The sequence below is a fragment of the Meleagris gallopavo genome, chromosome 6 (genome assembly GCF_000146605.3).
Source record: "Meleagris gallopavo isolate NT-WF06-2002-E0010 breed Aviagen turkey brand Nicholas breeding stock chromosome 6, Turkey_5.1, whole genome shotgun sequence".
Classification (NCBI taxonomy): domain Eukaryota; kingdom Metazoa; phylum Chordata; class Aves; order Galliformes; family Phasianidae; genus Meleagris; species Meleagris gallopavo.
In genome coordinates, this window is record NC_015016.2 from 23,950,105 (window position 1) to 23,967,411 (window position 17,307).

At 35.8% G+C, this 17,307-nt stretch overlaps 1 protein-coding gene across 2 annotated transcripts; it reads left to right on the forward strand.

The window, feature by feature from the left end:
* Nucleotides 1-100: 100 nt before the first annotated feature.
* Nucleotides 101-16,048, forward strand: HACD1 (3-hydroxyacyl-CoA dehydratase 1). Of its 2 annotated transcripts, none has more exons than XM_003207043.4 (7): nucleotides 101-121; nucleotides 2,818-2,935; nucleotides 3,990-4,008; nucleotides 4,094-4,176; nucleotides 6,691-6,812; nucleotides 9,111-9,289; nucleotides 10,811-16,048. In XM_003207043.4, exons 2-7 carry the CDS (start codon nucleotides 2,840-2,842, stop codon nucleotides 10,891-10,893), a joined length of 582 nt encoding a protein of 193 aa, XP_003207091.1. In that variant the 5' UTR covers nucleotides 101-121; nucleotides 2,818-2,839; the 3' UTR covers nucleotides 10,894-16,048. The 2 variants fall into 2 exon arrangements, with proteins under 2 accessions (XP_003207091.1, XP_010710921.1); XM_010712619.3 differs by having other exon boundaries at nucleotides 102-121; nucleotides 4,088-4,176.
* Nucleotides 16,049-17,307: the final 1,259 nt, after the last annotated feature.

Here is a 17,307-nt window from a genome sequence, read left to right on the forward strand (position 1 = left end):
GGCGGTGTGAGGTTGGGCTGCAGGCGCCTGTGGGCTCGTGTGGAGTGCTGAGGGGAATGACTTTGTTTTGGGTGAAGGATGATGCAAGCGTTCGGGTTTATACCCTCAGTGCCTGAAGCAGGTATTTCCATTTCTGAAACTTTGTTCCACTAACTAATGCGTGTCACGTGTGTGCCAAAAAAACCCTCCGTTGATTTCCACTTCATGGCAAGAGTCAGAGTTCATGTGGCTTTTATACGTATGTAAAAGATCATTGAACACTTAGCTTTGGGGTGAGGTGCTGATTCTGTCTCTCTTCCTTCATCCTCCCCCCCGCCTCCAGGGATTTAGACTTGCTCACCTGCGCAGTTTGTGTGAAAGCAGAGTATTAAGAGAGAGGAACACATTCTTATAATTTTTTCAAACAGGTTACAGTTTAAGTGAAAAATAAAATTTTGAAGGAGAGAAACATTTCACTGGGGCACCATCTGTAAACAAGAATGGTGCCGTTCTCCAAGGAGTTCAGTATGGTAAAGTATTTCTAGAACTGTAACTGCCTGTCTGATGTAGAAGCGTGTGTTAACAACCAACCTCATGCAGAATTGCATTTTATCTTTCTTTCTAATGAATATTAGAGGGACGCATTCAGAGATAAAAATGACACGTCAATACCTGGCTCTACTGAAAGTCCCAACTGAAAATTTCATCTTTGTTACACTAATTCTTTTACACCACCTGCTGATTTACAATATTCACTACTACTTTCCTGAATTCCAAAATCAAAGCCAGTGAAAGGCTAAATGAAATAATTGTCAGAGATTCCAAATCTCCCAATAATTATTTAAGACAAATGTATTTTCAGTCTTTGCATCTGAGTGTAGCCCAAGACTGCTCTCTGCAGACCTTTTGTGACAGAGGAAAGTGAGGAAAGCGTCTGCTTAGATGAGATGTAACGTGACTTTTCAAGCTGCTGCTATCACCACCCATCCAGCCAGCTGGATAGAAACTCACTGTCACTTTCCCCTTGTCACACACTTCATTGTAAAATGGCAGCCTGGCTGTGAAGGACTGGCAGTGAGATTCCAATAATTCCTCATCTGGCTGTGGTGGGAGACAACCTGAAATCAGTATATTCAGACTTAAAATCTGCTGTAAAATCTGAGTAATTTTTTAGGGCATAAGTGTTGTAGCTCTGGCAGACTGGATTCATGAGATTAAAGCAGAAGGGTGAAGGAAAGGAATCATTCCTACAGTATGGGGAAGTCTGGCTGTATATAGATTTGACATGCTATCATGCACTGTTGGACTGAACAAAGCAAAGGACAGTGCAGTAGTAGGCACTGTGTGTGCCAGTTGTCACGGGACTGATGCTGAAGTGTGTACCATCCAAGGGGAACACAGAGCTGTTACAATCCATGCAGGACTCATGCTGTTACACTATAATGTGTCTGATCACATAACCATCTTTCCTGCTATCTGCTTATCAGGTTTAGCCAGTGTCTTATCCATAGGGAAGAGTATAAGAGCAGGGAAAGAGTTAAAATTTTATCCAAATGCTTATGTAAATGTTTTCCTGAATATTTATATGTTCACCAAATCTGTCTCAGAATATTTCTCAGACTCCACTGCTGTTTCCGTTGGGCCTTCCTTAGCCACAGTTCATGTTGCTGTACAGCTTTACTTGCAATGGTTCTATGGGGGATAAGAGAACTGAATGACTGTTCCTGACTATCCTCAGACGAGAAGTTAAATTAATGTTATTGCAATTTATGTATTTTCATTTTCAACCCTGAAAATATCACTTGTAGTTCTCACTATGCCTTTAAGTCAATTAAAGACATTTTATCCTTAGCCTTTGTGGATTTAAACCTGTTGTTTCAAGGATCCCTAGTGTGATGTTTGTAAGAATGTTTGGTGTAACTCTGGATTAGTAACAGAACATATGGTACATTGTTTGGAAAAAGTTAGTTATATAAACATGGATTAATTATGTGGAAGCAATTGTGCGTACCTTGGGTTGTTGCTCTAGATCTGAGATGAGAGGTGGGAGTCATAACCACTGTGGTTGTGAAATGGGGTTTTTAATTCATTTTCATTTGAGATCTCAGTTTGAATTTTATATCACATTTCACTTTGACTAAGAGATACCTTACTGCATTCACACTGGAAGGATGATCAGTTGATCCATCAGTTGGTAATGTATTGATTCCTTAAAAAAAAATTTGGAAAAATTAGCCAACACCTTCAAATGCATTAGTTTAATATTCTCATCTCTGGAAGCCAGGAGCACAGAGCATGGGTCTTTCAACACATCAGAATCTACTTTTCTGAGGTGACTTCTCAGCACCTCTGAGTTGTAGAACAGAAGCATGGTGGTCACTTGTCAGTTTTGAAACTGAGGTGCTAAAGGGTAATGAAGAATGTGAAAACAGTGTGCACAGGTGACAGTCTTTTGTGTGTGCAAACCTGAGACCCAAAATCTGAGTTCAAATAACAGTAATCCACAGTAAAGATGTGTGAGGATTTAGTAGTAGAAAATATATAGTCGCTGCTAGTGAAAAGTCTGTCGGGCCCTTGGGTTAAGTAACTCAAGTTAATTTCTCTGAAGGTAAAGAAATCCTTCTCTATCCTTTTCCAGGTTAAGAGATTAAGAAGTTTAATGTTAATATAACATTTCATAATATTTAGGTCTAAGGATATTTTTAATAATCTCCTAAGAACACCAACAAGTGAAGACGCAAAGGTATTCAGTAAGAAAATATAGTACTAAATTATTTATATTAGATGGAAAGCTTTAGAATTTTTATATGAAAGGTATCCATTCTCTTTCTTTTGTAGGTGGTTGGTATTGGGTATTGCCATGGCACGATTTTATATCCAGAGAGGAACACACAGAGGTTTATTCAGAAGCGTGCAAAAGATACTTAAATTTTTCCAGACATTCGCTTTGCTTGAGGTAAATTTCAATCATCAGCTTATTTTTCTGGATTCTGCATATCATAGGCAAATACATTATTAACATGAATTTAATATCAAAATATTATATGAGTACTAAAAGATGTTTTATCCTTTTTTTTTTGTTGTGTGAGAGCAATGAGATTTGTTGAAATAAATGAGCACTTTTTTTTTTGAAACTTGACTGTAATATTGGTTTTAAATCAGATGTTCCCTGGGAACTTCTTTGCTTCTGCTTATTCCCAGACTGGATTGGCATGTCCTGGGTATCTCCTCACAACAGGGTCTGTATGAGTTGTTCACAGCATTTTTGAAACAGCGTGACTTGGGCCAATTGTGCACTTGTGGTTTCAATTTATGGTACATCTACAGAACTAAGCTATTGGGTATATTGAGCGGTTGTGATTCTTTTTCAGGCACAGCAAAAAGCTCTTTTCTACATTTTGGCTTTTTTTCTCAATCTGCCCATAACATCTGTCATTCAAACAGCAATTTAAAATCACAAGGCCAGCTGTCATAGGCTTTTATGCTATTAAACTTCCACAATAATAATTCCACTTGAATCCATGGCAATAATGAAAAGCACTCTGTTTGCTAAGCATCACTGACCAGAAAATAAATCTGAAGATTCGTAGCTATAATTAGTGAAATGATAATAATTAATTAATCCATAACGAATACAGAAGGTTGTAAAATTGCTATGCATTTTGCATGCCTTGTATGACTCCTCCCACATTGTTCTGTAAAATTATTATTTGGGTAAAATAATGGGAGTTTACCAGTTGAAAAAGTAAACAGTTTGTAAATACCTAAATATTCAACATACAAAACTAGGAAAATAAATCTCACATTCACAGTTTAGGCTGAACTCATCACAGCACTGGTTACTGGTGCTTTTATGTGTATTTATGTGTAACATGTGAAATGTTAGTTGGAGGAAAAAAACAACTGTAAAAATTAAGGTTGAGTTTATGTAAGTACGTAAAAGCCTGTGTTTGTAGTACAGATAGTAACACGCTGTAAATCAGTAACCTTTAACTTATTTCTGTTTACAGGTAGTCCACTGTGCAGTTGGTGAGTTCTTCCTTTAGTTTCTCCTGAGCCAAATGAAACATCAGTTGTGGAGCAGAGATAACATGTTTCTCTTTTCAAGGAATAGTTCACACATCTGTGCTTGTGACTGGGGTCCAAGTGAGTTCAAGAATCTTCATGGTGTGGTTCATTGCGCATAGTATAAAACAGGTATGTGCATGAGCAATTGTTTTGAGTTTTTACTAAGGAGTTATTAATACAGTTCTTTTTTCGCCAGGGAGACGAATTACAGAGAATGCTTATAGACTTGAGTTCAGTTTAGAAGTTGGAGTTACAGGATTGAATTCATGTGCTTCTCCCCAGGAGGGTGGTCTGGGTTTTAGCTGTTAAACAGCCGTGTCTGTAGCATCGTGCCGGCTCTGGTCTGATAAGTGCGATCAATGACCAGTGCTTTTGTTCACCTGCAAACATACCATCGTGTCACATGTTGTCTTTCAAGAATGTGATTTATCAATTTCTGAATATATCTAAATAAAAATATGACTTAAATTGAATTAACGTGAATATACATGTAATTTTGCAATTTGCTTTAGGAACCTTCCCAAGGTTTTAATGTAATGTAATGTAATATCAGTATTTGATAGCCTGCATACTGCATTGTTTTCATTAAAAATCTATCAAATTTTTCAGCGTGCCAAAGGCACACTTAAAGTCCTGAATAAATGTCAGTGATTTATTTGCCTGGCTGTAGGTGGTTATTATAAATCTAGTGATTTGTTAGCAGAATGAAACAAGCAGACTGCATGTAACTAGAGGTAGGATATGCATTTTGCTTTCTGTGAAGGGTATGTAAGAATTCAGGGGTAGATTCTGAGTTTGTGCTCCTCTATTCCTTTAAATTTAAAAAGCTGAGCCATTAAACTGTCTCACCAGCAGATGGCACGTGCCTGTCTGCCAGTGAGATGCTGTAATTACTGCCTCGGTTGTCAAATCCCTTAGTTTCAGTTCTCTACACTCCATTTTTTCCTTTACTATTTTTTTTTTTTTTAAACACAAAATATACGTTTCTGAGTTGTTTTTGTTTTCTGTTTAAGTTAAGCATTTTCAGTACTTTCATTTTTTTCTTAAGAAAAAAAGTATCAATTATTAACTATTTTTTTTTTATATTGATTGTTTTTAAGAATGCTGGAATATAATGCTGCTTTTTGCCGCTTTTTATCATTTGCAGTGCAGTAGTAATCTTTAGCAAATCCTGTCATTTCTCTTGTCTCCTCAGTCTTCAGTACAGTAGGTCAAACTGTGTCCAAGAAGACTACATCTAAATGTATGGCTGATTGCATTTCACGCTGTTACTGCTTAGTAGGCATGAACTTTTGGGGTCATGCTAGGTGGTGAGAGGCATGGTAGTGATAATAGCCAAACCTTGACCTCTTTAATCGACTGGAGATTTGCAGGGCAACAAATAGGAATTCTCTGCATACTTATTTAAAGCACTTCTGGTTGGATTCAGTGCTGTGGCATGAATCCAAGTTTGGGTTATCAATGTTTGCTTGTAATCACATGAGGTTATGAACAACCTACTTCTGTCTTTTCCTTTGCTTATCTGTTTGTGGTTGCTGTTTGTTTGTGAGTTTGGAGATATTCTTTTATCTCCTTTCTATTTTGTGGATGTTTGTGAGATCCTTTTACTGAAGGTGCATCTTTGACTGACACATTAAGGTGCAATTTTATGAGATGATGATCACTTACATCTTTATGATGTATTAAACTTTGTCACCATGTAGTATTTTATTTAAAAAAAAAGCTTTTTTTTTTGTCATTTTAACAGAATTACATTATTTTATTTCAAGACATCTCTGGAGCTTTTCAACCTTCAGGCATGGAATTGTATAAAATTCACCCTTTTAAAGAAAATTACTTTTAAACCACATTAACTTGCATGTAATTCTTCTAAGAATGTAGTGCTTCTTCCCCACGTGCCTTCTTTGAATTTGAGGACTTCTGTTTATTTTTTCACTTACAGTGAAAAATAATTTCTATTTTGAAGCAGCAGATAAATGTGCTACCTACTGATGAGGCAGTTTAATGACTCAGAGTATAAACCTTAAACAGAAGAGTTGAACAATTTTACCCCAAACTCCTAATATACGAACCACTCTTGAGTGAGCGATCATCTTTTCCAACTCCTTGCAGCCTAGTTTGATTTGTTACTAAGCTCAGTTAGTAGACTAAACAATTCCTTTCATCCAAAATTTTGTGGCAGTTTAGATTACAGAAAAGTAAGAGAAAATCTAGCTAAAGACAAGTAATAGTGAAATGTGGAATGGGTAAAAGCTGATCATGAAAAGAATATACATTACGTAGTATTTTCATTTTACTATTTTGAGGAGCAATAAACAAGCAAGTCAAGACAAATAAAGCGGGGAAACAGCATAGCGAAAGTGCAGCTGAAGAGAAGGAATAAGCTCAAATATTAGTTCTGTTTTTCTAAATTTGCACAGTGGGTAAAGGCTGCTCAGTTTGCAAAGTGTCTGTATGTTAGCAAATACATATGATATAGAACACCTCGTAGTAATTGTTTCAGCATGTCACTTTTATGCCAACATTGTCTTTCTTTACAAGGTGTTAGTTCTGTTCCATATATCTTAAACAGAAGTCTGTTGCAGTTTACTCAGAAAAGAAGCTTAAGGATGAAGAACGTGTTGGTTCTTTATACTTCTGCAGATCCAGAATGAGGAGAGCGTTATTCTTTTTCTGGTCGTATGGACTGTGACAGAGATTACTCGATATTCCTTCTACACATTCAACCTGCTCAACCATTTGCCATACTTCATTAAATGGGCCAGGTGGAGATGTCTTGCACTTCAGTTTGTCGTGGTTCTGTGCATGTTAGTTCCACGCATGCTGAGCTAACACACAGGAGAGCAGATGTTTGAGCTTTGGTTACGTGTCAGCAGAGTGCAAGCTGGTTGCTTTCTGTATTTGAGATTATTGTAAGTCCGTTTAAAATGTTAAAAACAATTAGTTGATATTTTTGGATGTGATTTGTTCCTCACTTTCTGTGTCTTGTGGTCTAAACTCTGTTTTAATTTACTTTCGTATTTTTCCTTATCTTTGGAGTCACCTTTTAACTTCCAGTACGACTCCTTGAGATCCTTCTAACTGCTATGCCTAAAATTAAGCACATATTAGTCTTTGTAGACTTAACATCTTTGAAATAATGGGAGCTGCTGTCACTAATTTTAAATAAATTATATTACCTTATAAGAAGTTGTGCTCTATCAGAGCTTTGTAATGTTTTATCGATGTAGTGAAACTAAATATTGACACAGTTTAGCCCACGTAAAATGTTGTTCTGCATCAAAACCACTTTGATTTGGAAACACAATTCAGGTCTGTCACTATACCAGATAATTTACAGACACTGCGTGCTTATCAGGAGGTTTAACTGGAAGAGTAACAATCTATGTAGATAGAGTTCAAGACAGACTTCCACTGTTAGAAAGAAAATACCTTTCCTACATTTGGCATGATATGTTGGGTGATATGTTCATTTAATGAGTTCGTTTGCATCTTCTCCTTGCCTGTGTTTTGTAGATAATGCGGTTCTGATGCTTCTGATGCACTTTTTTGATGTGTCCGATGATTCTGTCCATTCTTAAAAGATGTGATTGTTTTTGTTAATACTGAAGGTGGTAGGTTTGGTAATGTCTAAGCAACAAATGTCAGACTTACAAAGAATCAGGTCTGGCTTCATTAATGATGTTTTTGTAGGCTTCAGAAGGAGAAATGCATTCAGAAATTACTATATTGACAGTTATGCTTTTTGTCACCAAGTCAGTGGATCTTGAATGGTTGAATTTTTTTTCCTTATAATATGCAGTTCTGGGAGCTGCCATTCTCACAGCAGAGGTGTTTTGTGAAGTCCAGTAACAAAATATTTGAAAATGTATATCTTTTCACGGAGTTCAAAATATCCTATCAAGATTTACAGGGAATCAGACTGCACAACAGAGCATAAATTCAGTATTCCCAAGGAGCTGAACTTTTTTAATCTTTAACTTTTATTAAATAATTTTAAAACATTTACCTGTCCACAGGCAATGGCAATGGTATGGGTATGATCTAAATGTTAGCTTGGGATATTTACTTTGTTGGCTTTTTTTCACTGTACAGAGACAGTCTGTGTGTAAGTCATGGCAATAGTGCCTGCCTTTACCTCACATACCTGCTCTCTGACCTGTGACTCCTCTAAGCCCATTGGCTTCTAAGAGGATTTCATGTTCAGCTGCTACCATTTGGGATCTCCTCTCTTTTGGTCGTGTAATGCAGACTGAACATTTCTCACACACTCTATATGATGGCCCTCACTGCCATCATTCACACTTCCCTGTGTGAACTTCAGAGCTGTTGCTTAGAATCTACGGGATGCACTGCGCGCAAGGACAAAGAAACCCTGTTGATGACATTTTTTATTATGTCTACACTAACGTGACCTATGGCAATAAAGCCACATTTTCTTTAAAATCAGTACGTTTGCCCTTTATTTGAACATAGTCTGCCTATTTTGAAATGGATCTGCTAAATTTTTGGCACTCTCATTTTCTTTCATTTTGAATTTCCATTAATGGTTAATGTTGCTACTACCACTGTTACTGTTACTACTACTTCAATTTCCCGTGTGGCAATTGGTAAAACGGGCTTCTGATATTTCACCATTTCCAGTTTCTTCAATAAATTACGACACGTAGCACTGACACAGCGTGCGTGTGCTGTGGCAAGGATGGATAGGTTGTCTGAATTTGGGATCCACTTCCGCTCTTAGTCATATCTCTGACGGTGGGAGCAAGATCAGTAAATAAAAAAATACATACTTAAAAAAAAAACAACAGTATTGGAGAGTACAAATTTGGAGAATGGTTTTCTTAGTGCAGGACAGACATGCCCAAATTCTGATATTCTCTATTTTTAAATAAAAAGACGTGGGAATGCATTCTTTGCAAACAAAAGTAACTGAAGTTGTTATTCTGCGCCTTCCAGGATATGCTTCTTGATTTTGGTGAAGTAATACTCCAACCTATTGCAATTTTTAAATTCATGAGGCATTTCTCACATGGTGTTTTTCTTTTTTTTTTTAAATGCAGATACAACTTTTTTATCATTTTGTATCCTGCTGGAGTTGCGGGTGAACTGCTGACTATATATGCTGCTTTACCATATGTCAAGAAAACAGGGATGTATTCATTGAGACTCCCCAACAAATACAATGTCTCCTTTGACTACTATTACTTCCTAATTATTGTCATGTTCTCCTATATACCATGTAAGTATTAGCTTTAATATTAGCTTAAGTAATTAGCTTTTATAACACTAACAATGTAATAATCAATTATCAGCAATGCAGACAACGCAGCCTGCAGTTAGATTTCCTAGATGCTTTCTACTCTAAAAGCTTGCTTTCTGTTGTTCCAAGTGTTGCTGTGCTTTAATTGTTTAAACCAAAATTTTACTTTCTGTTATCTACTTCAGAACATCTTAAAAGTTTCAGTGGAAAAAAAAAAATCTATGGTCATGGACAAGTAAAAATACTTTTTCTAAAATACAGAAGTGTCTGTAGTTGTCTCCAAGAATTTCTAGTGCCTCTGCTGCTTTGAAGCAATGACTTAAAGATTTTCTTGCAAGATTCAGACATTCACCTTCTTTTTCTTGCTATTAGTATCCATTTATGTGTGAACTTTGAAAATCACCATTTGAGCATACTTTGAAAAAACATGAAACAAAATTCTCCAAAATTCCTCTATCACAGAAATCCACACCTTGCCTCAAACACTTCTCTGAATGTACTTCAGTCCCATGTTTAACCAGATCTTCCTCAAACCCTGATACCAGGAGCCACCACAGATCAGTTGCCTAACAAAAGCTAGTCTAGAGAGACCATCTGTCTTGAATTTCTGCAGTTATTTTCTCTGTCAGCCAAACAGTGCAGACAAGGAGAAAGCAACTTGATTTAGATACAGCACAATGACTGCTAGAATGAAACTAGAACAAACTGGGCAAGTAGAATATTTTAGTCATTCTGGACTATGAGGCTAGGAATAAAGGAAGAGATAAGACAGAAGCACTGAGGAGCAGGAAAACTGAAGCTAGAAGGAGCTGTGTTGTGCATCTGTAAAATGTATTCCTTCAAGAAACTGACTAAAAATTCTGGACTTTGACTGTATGGATAAGGTGGTTTTTGTTGTTTTTTTTTTTGTTTTTTTTCTGTTGTTGTTTTGGGTTTTTTTTTGCAAGAAATCATGGAGGCCAATGAGAGAAATTTATGAGAGTAAGCAAAAGTTATAATAATTTACTAACAGTTTTTCAGTTGTCTGCATAACTTCATGCTTCAGGAATAAGTCCAGTTTTCTATGCATTAAAAATAATCTTCTGATCAAATGAATCAGAAGAAAGGTAATACAGTAAGGCCAGGAGAAGGACAGAGCTTTTCATAATTGGACAAGTAGGGTAAATTTGGATCCTCCTCAAAACTTATGTTCAAACATTCTTTCCTGAGAACAGGTTTGAAGACTTCAGGCACTGCTAAAAAATGGTTCAAACAAAGAAAATTTTGAGGGAACATCCATGAAAACAGTATTCCTTCAGAAGGCTTTGTCTGACTTCTGAGTAATTACTGTTTCAAACTTACTGAAAAATTCATGACTCATTATTTGCCTTGACCAGCTGTGGCACATCGTGCCATAATTTTTACTTGGTTTTTCATTCTGAAAAAGTGTATTTTTCCATAATGTGATCTGCTGATTTATTTTTTTTCATCTAATTTGCTTTCTTTTATGCTTTGATCAAGTATTTCCACAACTCTACTTACACATGCTGCGGCAGAGAAGAAAGGTGCTTCATGGAGAAGTGATTGTAGAAAAGGACGATTGAATCGAGCCATGTAATTATGGTGCTTTTAATGGAAAAACAAGGGTAAAAAAAACAAAACTTCCTGTGATTTTTCTGAGTCCAAGTTTTGAAACATGGAACAAGAATAAACAACTGTGTATAAAATAACATGGACTGTATTATTTATACTATTAATATATCATCACATTACCTTTTCGTTTCTGGTTTAACTTTGATTTTTAATTGTTTATTTCTTCAAACATATTGTTTTCTTATTTTCAATAGGCTGACAAATAGCTTTAACAAATTGAATAGTTGGCTAATGTGCTTTCTATTGTGAAAGGCTTGTTATGACCTGTAGTCCTCATCAAGAACAGAAGGAGAGTTGATGAGCTGTATTGAAAGTGTGTCTTCTGGAAAACAAAGCGTAAATTAGGTAATGATGTGTTTCATAGACTAGGGGGCTTAAATGTTATTTAAGTTGTACTTTAAATGATACCTTTACAGTTCTAAGTACTGTTAGAGTGTTGTTCAACATTCTTTGAATTACAAGATCACACTATAGAATTCCAGAAGGATTTATGAAAGGAGGTGAATCCTTGACTGTCAGTGCAAGTTTGGATCTCTCTGTATTTTCATTTCTAATTGAAAAGAAATGTCAAACAGTAGATACAATATTATCTGATTGAAAGCTTATGCTGAGGAGTGACCATGACCAGTCTTTCCATGGTCAGTGGCTGGAACAGGAATCATGCAGAAGAGGACTGCTTCCTATTCTACATTTAATTATGTATGCAGAAAAATGATGGTATGGCATTTAGAAACTGTAGTTATAGTGAGATATTTTTACTTCCCATAATAAGCTAAGAGGCATAAAATATATTTGAAGTAGTACCTTAAAATATAAACTGTGCTTTGAATCATCCCATCTTGTAATTTTAATTGCTCCCTCCCCATTAATTGTTTATAATGGAATTATGTAATGCTAATTAACATCCTCAGTAATATGCAAGAGGGATCTACAGCATATTAATAAACGTTACAGATGACACTGTATGATACCTGAGTGGGAGAAGTCCAACGTATGGATTAAATATAGACAGGAGTTGGACGCTACATAAGAGAACCAAAGCAAACATGATGCATTTGGGGAAACGTGGATACTTAGTGAGAGAGAGAGAAGATTGAAAAGTAATAATGTAATAATGCCTGTAATAGAACAAGCAACAATATTGCTTCCTGCTTCAGTGATGTCAAAAGAAGACTGTGTTACGTGCAGAAGTAGTGCATCAGGCAGCTGGAAATCAGAATACTCTTGATACTGCTGAGGTCATTTCTAGAGTAGTTTTATATTTTGAGTAGCTCAGGGGTGAGGAGTAGAGTCAATACTTAAAAAAAAAAACAAAAAAAAGAGTAAGAAAAAAAATTAGTTGAATTATGAAGGAAGTCAGAAAGATTAAGACATTAAGTATGTATAATTACTTGTGTGACAAATACAAGTAAAAGGAAGAGACTTTGTTAGTGTGAAAGTGTAAGTAGGACTGATTATATATCCAGAGAATATCAGGAGAAAGCTCCTACCAAAGAAATCAGTTAGGTTACAGAACAATGCAGTAAAGCTTATCCATGTATACAGTTTCTTGGAAAATTTTAAGTTCCATGTAATCCAGTACTGGAAAATAATGTTTCTTTGGAAGAAGTTTGTATTACATACTTGAATAGGCAGTTTCCATTTTTAGCATCAATGATTCTATAATAGTACAACTTATTTTGAAAACTGGAGATGCGTGTTTTTTCTGATGCATCAGGCAATTTGATGAAAAAGGAAGGATTTACTATATCCTGAAGTCTCAATTTCCATTTTGTGCCTTAAATTTTTCACACTTATATGTCTTCTTTACGTGGAAATTAGATTTCTTTTAAATGATAGTGTGGACTTGAGATACAATAATTGTATTCCTTAGAATTTTAAAAGGCATAATCTTTATGTTTTTAGAACAAAGGTGCTATAAGTTAACTCACTACTTCTCAGTTTTATATGTAACTAAGTATTTAAAGTTTAAATTATAAACCACATTTACAGTACTGATTAGCAAAATACTTGTGTTACACGTTCAGACTAGCAGTTGTATTTGTCCCAAGTTCTTAGAGTACAGTTTTATAAACTTTACTTGTGTTTTGTCCGTGAGGAGCAAATATTGTGGCACTTTTTAGAAATATTTCTCAGCAAGCAGAAGAGTGTGATGAAATAGGAGTAAATGCAATTAGATTAAGTTATGTGTCTCTTTTTTAACTGTCAGGGCAGCTCACCGAAGACCATAGCTATCAATTTCCTGAAAATGCGTTGGATACTTTCAGTCAGTGATTTTGAAATCTTTTATTGGATGAGATGCTCTTTCTGTAATAACAGGAATACCTGAGCTATATTACGTTTGTTTTCGTTGTGGTTTAAGGCTCTTACATATGGCAATCTAGGATCTATTTTTATATCCTTTTGTATATGAAAAAATACAGCACTGTTTGCTAAAATCTTTTTCACAAAGCAACAGCATAATGATGGAACTTAAAAAGTAATTTCCAACTACAGCAAGTCTTGCTAAATGATTCTTGAATAAAGCTAAAAATTACTTTTACTGCATTCAGTGTTGCATAGACCAGGGAGATTGTCATGTAGATTAGTTTTCTTGTCATGGACTTCAAAATAAAAAAAATGAATCGTCTTCTTTTCTTCCTCTTCTCTTTTGATTGAAGTCTGCACTGAAGCCTCAATGTAAACTTTTTGCTTAATGTGTCCTCCAGTGTAGTGATAATTCCGAGTACAGTCCTCTTACCATTGACTTACATGGGCCACGATTCTATCCTGTGTAACTTACTTAAACTTCAGTATGATACTATGAAACATTTAATTAGCTTGTTCAATGGATATAAAAATTTAAGTATGATTTTCATATGGTGCTCTCTTTCCAGCTTATTTTTGCCATGTACCTTTTTTGTATTTCTCTCTGCAATATTCCTTGTTTTCTAAAGCATTGAAATCCTCCTGTTTATGAAAGATTCGTGTGTATTCAAGCATCGATGTCTATAATGTTTTGATGTATTCTTTAACAAAATGTTTGTGTAAAGGTATTTTCTTACTTGTGCTGTATAAGCCTTCTGGAATGGATTAATACAAAGTATGTCCTTAAGGATGTTTTTTTGTTTGCTTGTTTGTTTGAAAACTTTTGGACTTCTTGAAGTTCCCTTCAACCTACACTGGGAAAGGCTGTTCCAGGACAGACCGAGTGAATCACCTCATTTCACAACTCTGCCCTGCACGTCTGGAAGCCAAGTCCTGACATCAGGGTATGGCTGGTACAAAGGAGTATAATGTTGTGAAATTGCATCCTGCACATTAGCTGCCAAGGGGATCAGTGAGGCTGTTGTGAACAGCGGTTAATATGCGTCATTTCTCTCACTTCTGTCTATGCAGAAATTGAGAAGAGAGGCAGCTAAACGTGCTCTCATGCCTTCTGCATAAGAAACTAATGGGATCAGCTGAGAGGATCTCTGTGCACAAAGGGTGTGTTACAGAAAGGTTTTGTGCTTCACTCAGCTGTTTATATCTGCATCTATAACCACGTATTTTTTTGAATTACTGGTATTCCAGTACAGCTGTATCACACTGCTGTCAATAACGTGGCTCAAAATCAACAATCTTGGATAAATTGTGCAGTATGCTTCTATTCATAACATAACACTCAGCCAGGTTCATGGTAACAGGCAGATTGCCTAGTTGAGAAGGAATTAACAAGGAATGGAGACCTTTTCTGTGAGCAGAAGGAACTATCTTTTCTTATCCAGAAATAAATATATGCATTTTAAATCTAGGTCTAGCTACTGATCTGACTGTGGTACTTGCACTCTTCATACCAGCTTACCTTAGTGGATATTTGGATTTTTCCTTGATTATTAAATAGATTAAAATGAGAATAAATTAGAGCCATTACAATAAACTGTGGTTTAAAGTAGCTGCTTTATTAGCAGTTTTTGTGAATCAAGCCTTTGCTTAATCCGTGTTAGAGAAAAAAGGAAGGAAAATTAATACAAGTATACAAGTAAGTATTCTGCACAAGACAGGGGGGCTTCATAAATCTAAATTTCTATGCAGGCAATCTGTCTGCAGTTCCTTATAAAGGATTGATTAAATGTTTTTGAATCAAAAGATAGAGATTAAAATTAAAAGATGAAAATTAAATTTAATTTCAAGATGCGTGTGTTTGGGATGATGTATTACTTATGAGCAGTTTACAATTCACAGTGAACATACATTTTTATAGATGATTAACTGTAGCCCATTACAGTGTTTTAATCTATGTTGTAATGACTATTTTAGAAACAAATACCTTACGTTTCTGCAAAGCTCTTGTGTTTCCTTGCTCAAGTTAACTTCAGTACTAAACTTTGGTTAGCATCTGCCAAGAATAGTTCCTTAAACTTGCTTTCACAATAGCACACCTTAATGGTGTACAGTACTTTTGATTCAGTGTCTGGTATTGTAAGCCACTGATGGAGGAGCTTTTATGCCGTCAGTAAGACAGAAAGTTTTACAGGTCTTAATTCATCCTTACTGCCAGATACGGAAGACTTATCCAGTAAATTCTTAGGTCACAGAAGTGAATAAGTCTAAAAAGTGAATTTAAGTCTGTATCAAGACAGAGTGTAGAGAACTTGAATGTTGGATAACTCTAGCTGTCTTATAGGAACTTGCTGTCAAGATCAAGTCTACGGCTGCTAGTGGTTTTAGAGTTCTAAAATGAAAATGCATATTACTTTCTCATGTATCAGCTGAAACATTGTCTTTTTGTTCTTGCTGCTCTGATCAGTCTTGAATGTATTTTATGTCCTTTCAATTGATGGCTTTGTAAAAGTGTAAGTACAGAAATATTTATCTAAATGTACCATGTATGGAATTGTACTTAAAGATTCTTAAAAGTGTAAATGCACTGCAGCTGCTCATTATTGTTGTTTTTCCTGAAATATGTTATAGTTAGCAGTTTACACAGACAGGAAAACACTTTATGATACTTTTAGTAACTTATTTATTTGCAAAGATTATAAGATTTGTTGAGCTAGAGATTCAGATATTTGTTTTAGAGATTGTTAACACTGTAGCACTGTAGAAATGCATCAATTAAAAGATGTTTAAAACTGTGTTCTATTTGGTACTTTGTTTTTTGTGTTACCATGTAAAATCAGTTCACATAGCAGTGAAGAGTATTATGCCAAACTGATATCTGTTTACAAATACTTTTTTTCCTTTGTATCTGGAATTATTTCACAAATCTTGAGATCTCAAGCCTTCTTTTTATATTGAAATGTATTCCATTAAAATAGGTAAACGTGGATAGTAGATTGGTTTCACTTCTCTTTAACAAGACAGAACAATATAGGGCATTAAAAAAGGCATATAGCCTTTTATAGTCAGTCTGTGCGAAGACAATTGCGTTGCAAGGGTGCTGAAATAGGTATTACAATAATGGATATTCTGATGTTTTGGAACAGAGCTTTTTGTGGTATTAACCTTTGAAGGTGGAGGCAGTGAACGTCTTCTGTGTCCTTCGCTGCATGAATAACAACGACATTGCAGTTAGAAGGATTTTGTTGCCATGACAGTAATATAAAGCAGTATGTGAGCATTCACATCTACCTCTTTTGAGTTAGGAATCAAGTGGTTGTAACCCTGAGGACTTTAACTGCATAGAAGGGCTAAATCCTGTTAGTCAGAGTTTTTGTAATGGAGACTAAGGTCTCCTAATCTGAAAGTTGCAGAAGTAGACTCTAATCTAAATTTATAAGACAGGATTTTTTTGTCCTGGCCCATATCAAAGCTAAACCAGTCTGATTTCTGCAGAAGCAAGTGGAACAGTGTCTGCTGATCTCAACAGGAGCATGGTGGGACATAATCATTTGCGTATACTGTATAAATCTAGATTCAACAAGAAAATGTAAGCAGTAGCTTCCTTGTTAGCACCTCCTTGAGAGCATGTGCTGTTGCATGATAGTTCACCTGCCTACAGCTTTGCAATGTCATTGGTCCCTGTGGAATGCACCAGAAGACCAGAAAATCTCCAGCAGTACACTGCTGTTGTATTATACCAACCAGTGGAATCATAGAATCTTCCTTCATATATCTGCAGAAGTAGCTTTTATTTCTGAAATTAATTTAGGGCCAATGACATATCTAATTAAAAATAGGCAGGGTAGATCAGCCCTCACAGCTGCTTTGACATTCCTGGCTTGGAATGCTGTCACCGAGCAACTTTGATTTTCATATGCAGTCTCTTGGCGGTCTCTGCACATACTGCACTCTTAAAATGGCACTTTGCCTGCCCTGAAGTGGCTGTTCCAGGTTCAGTAGAACAAGTTAGAAATAATAAGTTGAAAAAGATTCAGACGAGAGTGTACTTCTTCACACCC

Excerpts from the sequence above, each read along its gene's own strand:
- HACD1 (XM_010712619.3), top strand. The coding sequence starts at position 2,840 with ATGGCACGATTTTATATCCAGAGAGGAACACACAGAGGTTTATTCAGA. Across the intron at positions 6,813-9,110 it reads TACTTCATTAAATGGGCCAG|ATACAACTTTTTTATCATTT; the intron begins GTGGAGATGTCT and ends TTTTAAATGCAG. Across the intron at positions 9,290-10,810 it reads CATGTTCTCCTATATACCAT|TATTTCCACAACTCTACTTA; the intron begins GTAAGTATTAGC and ends GCTTTGATCAAG.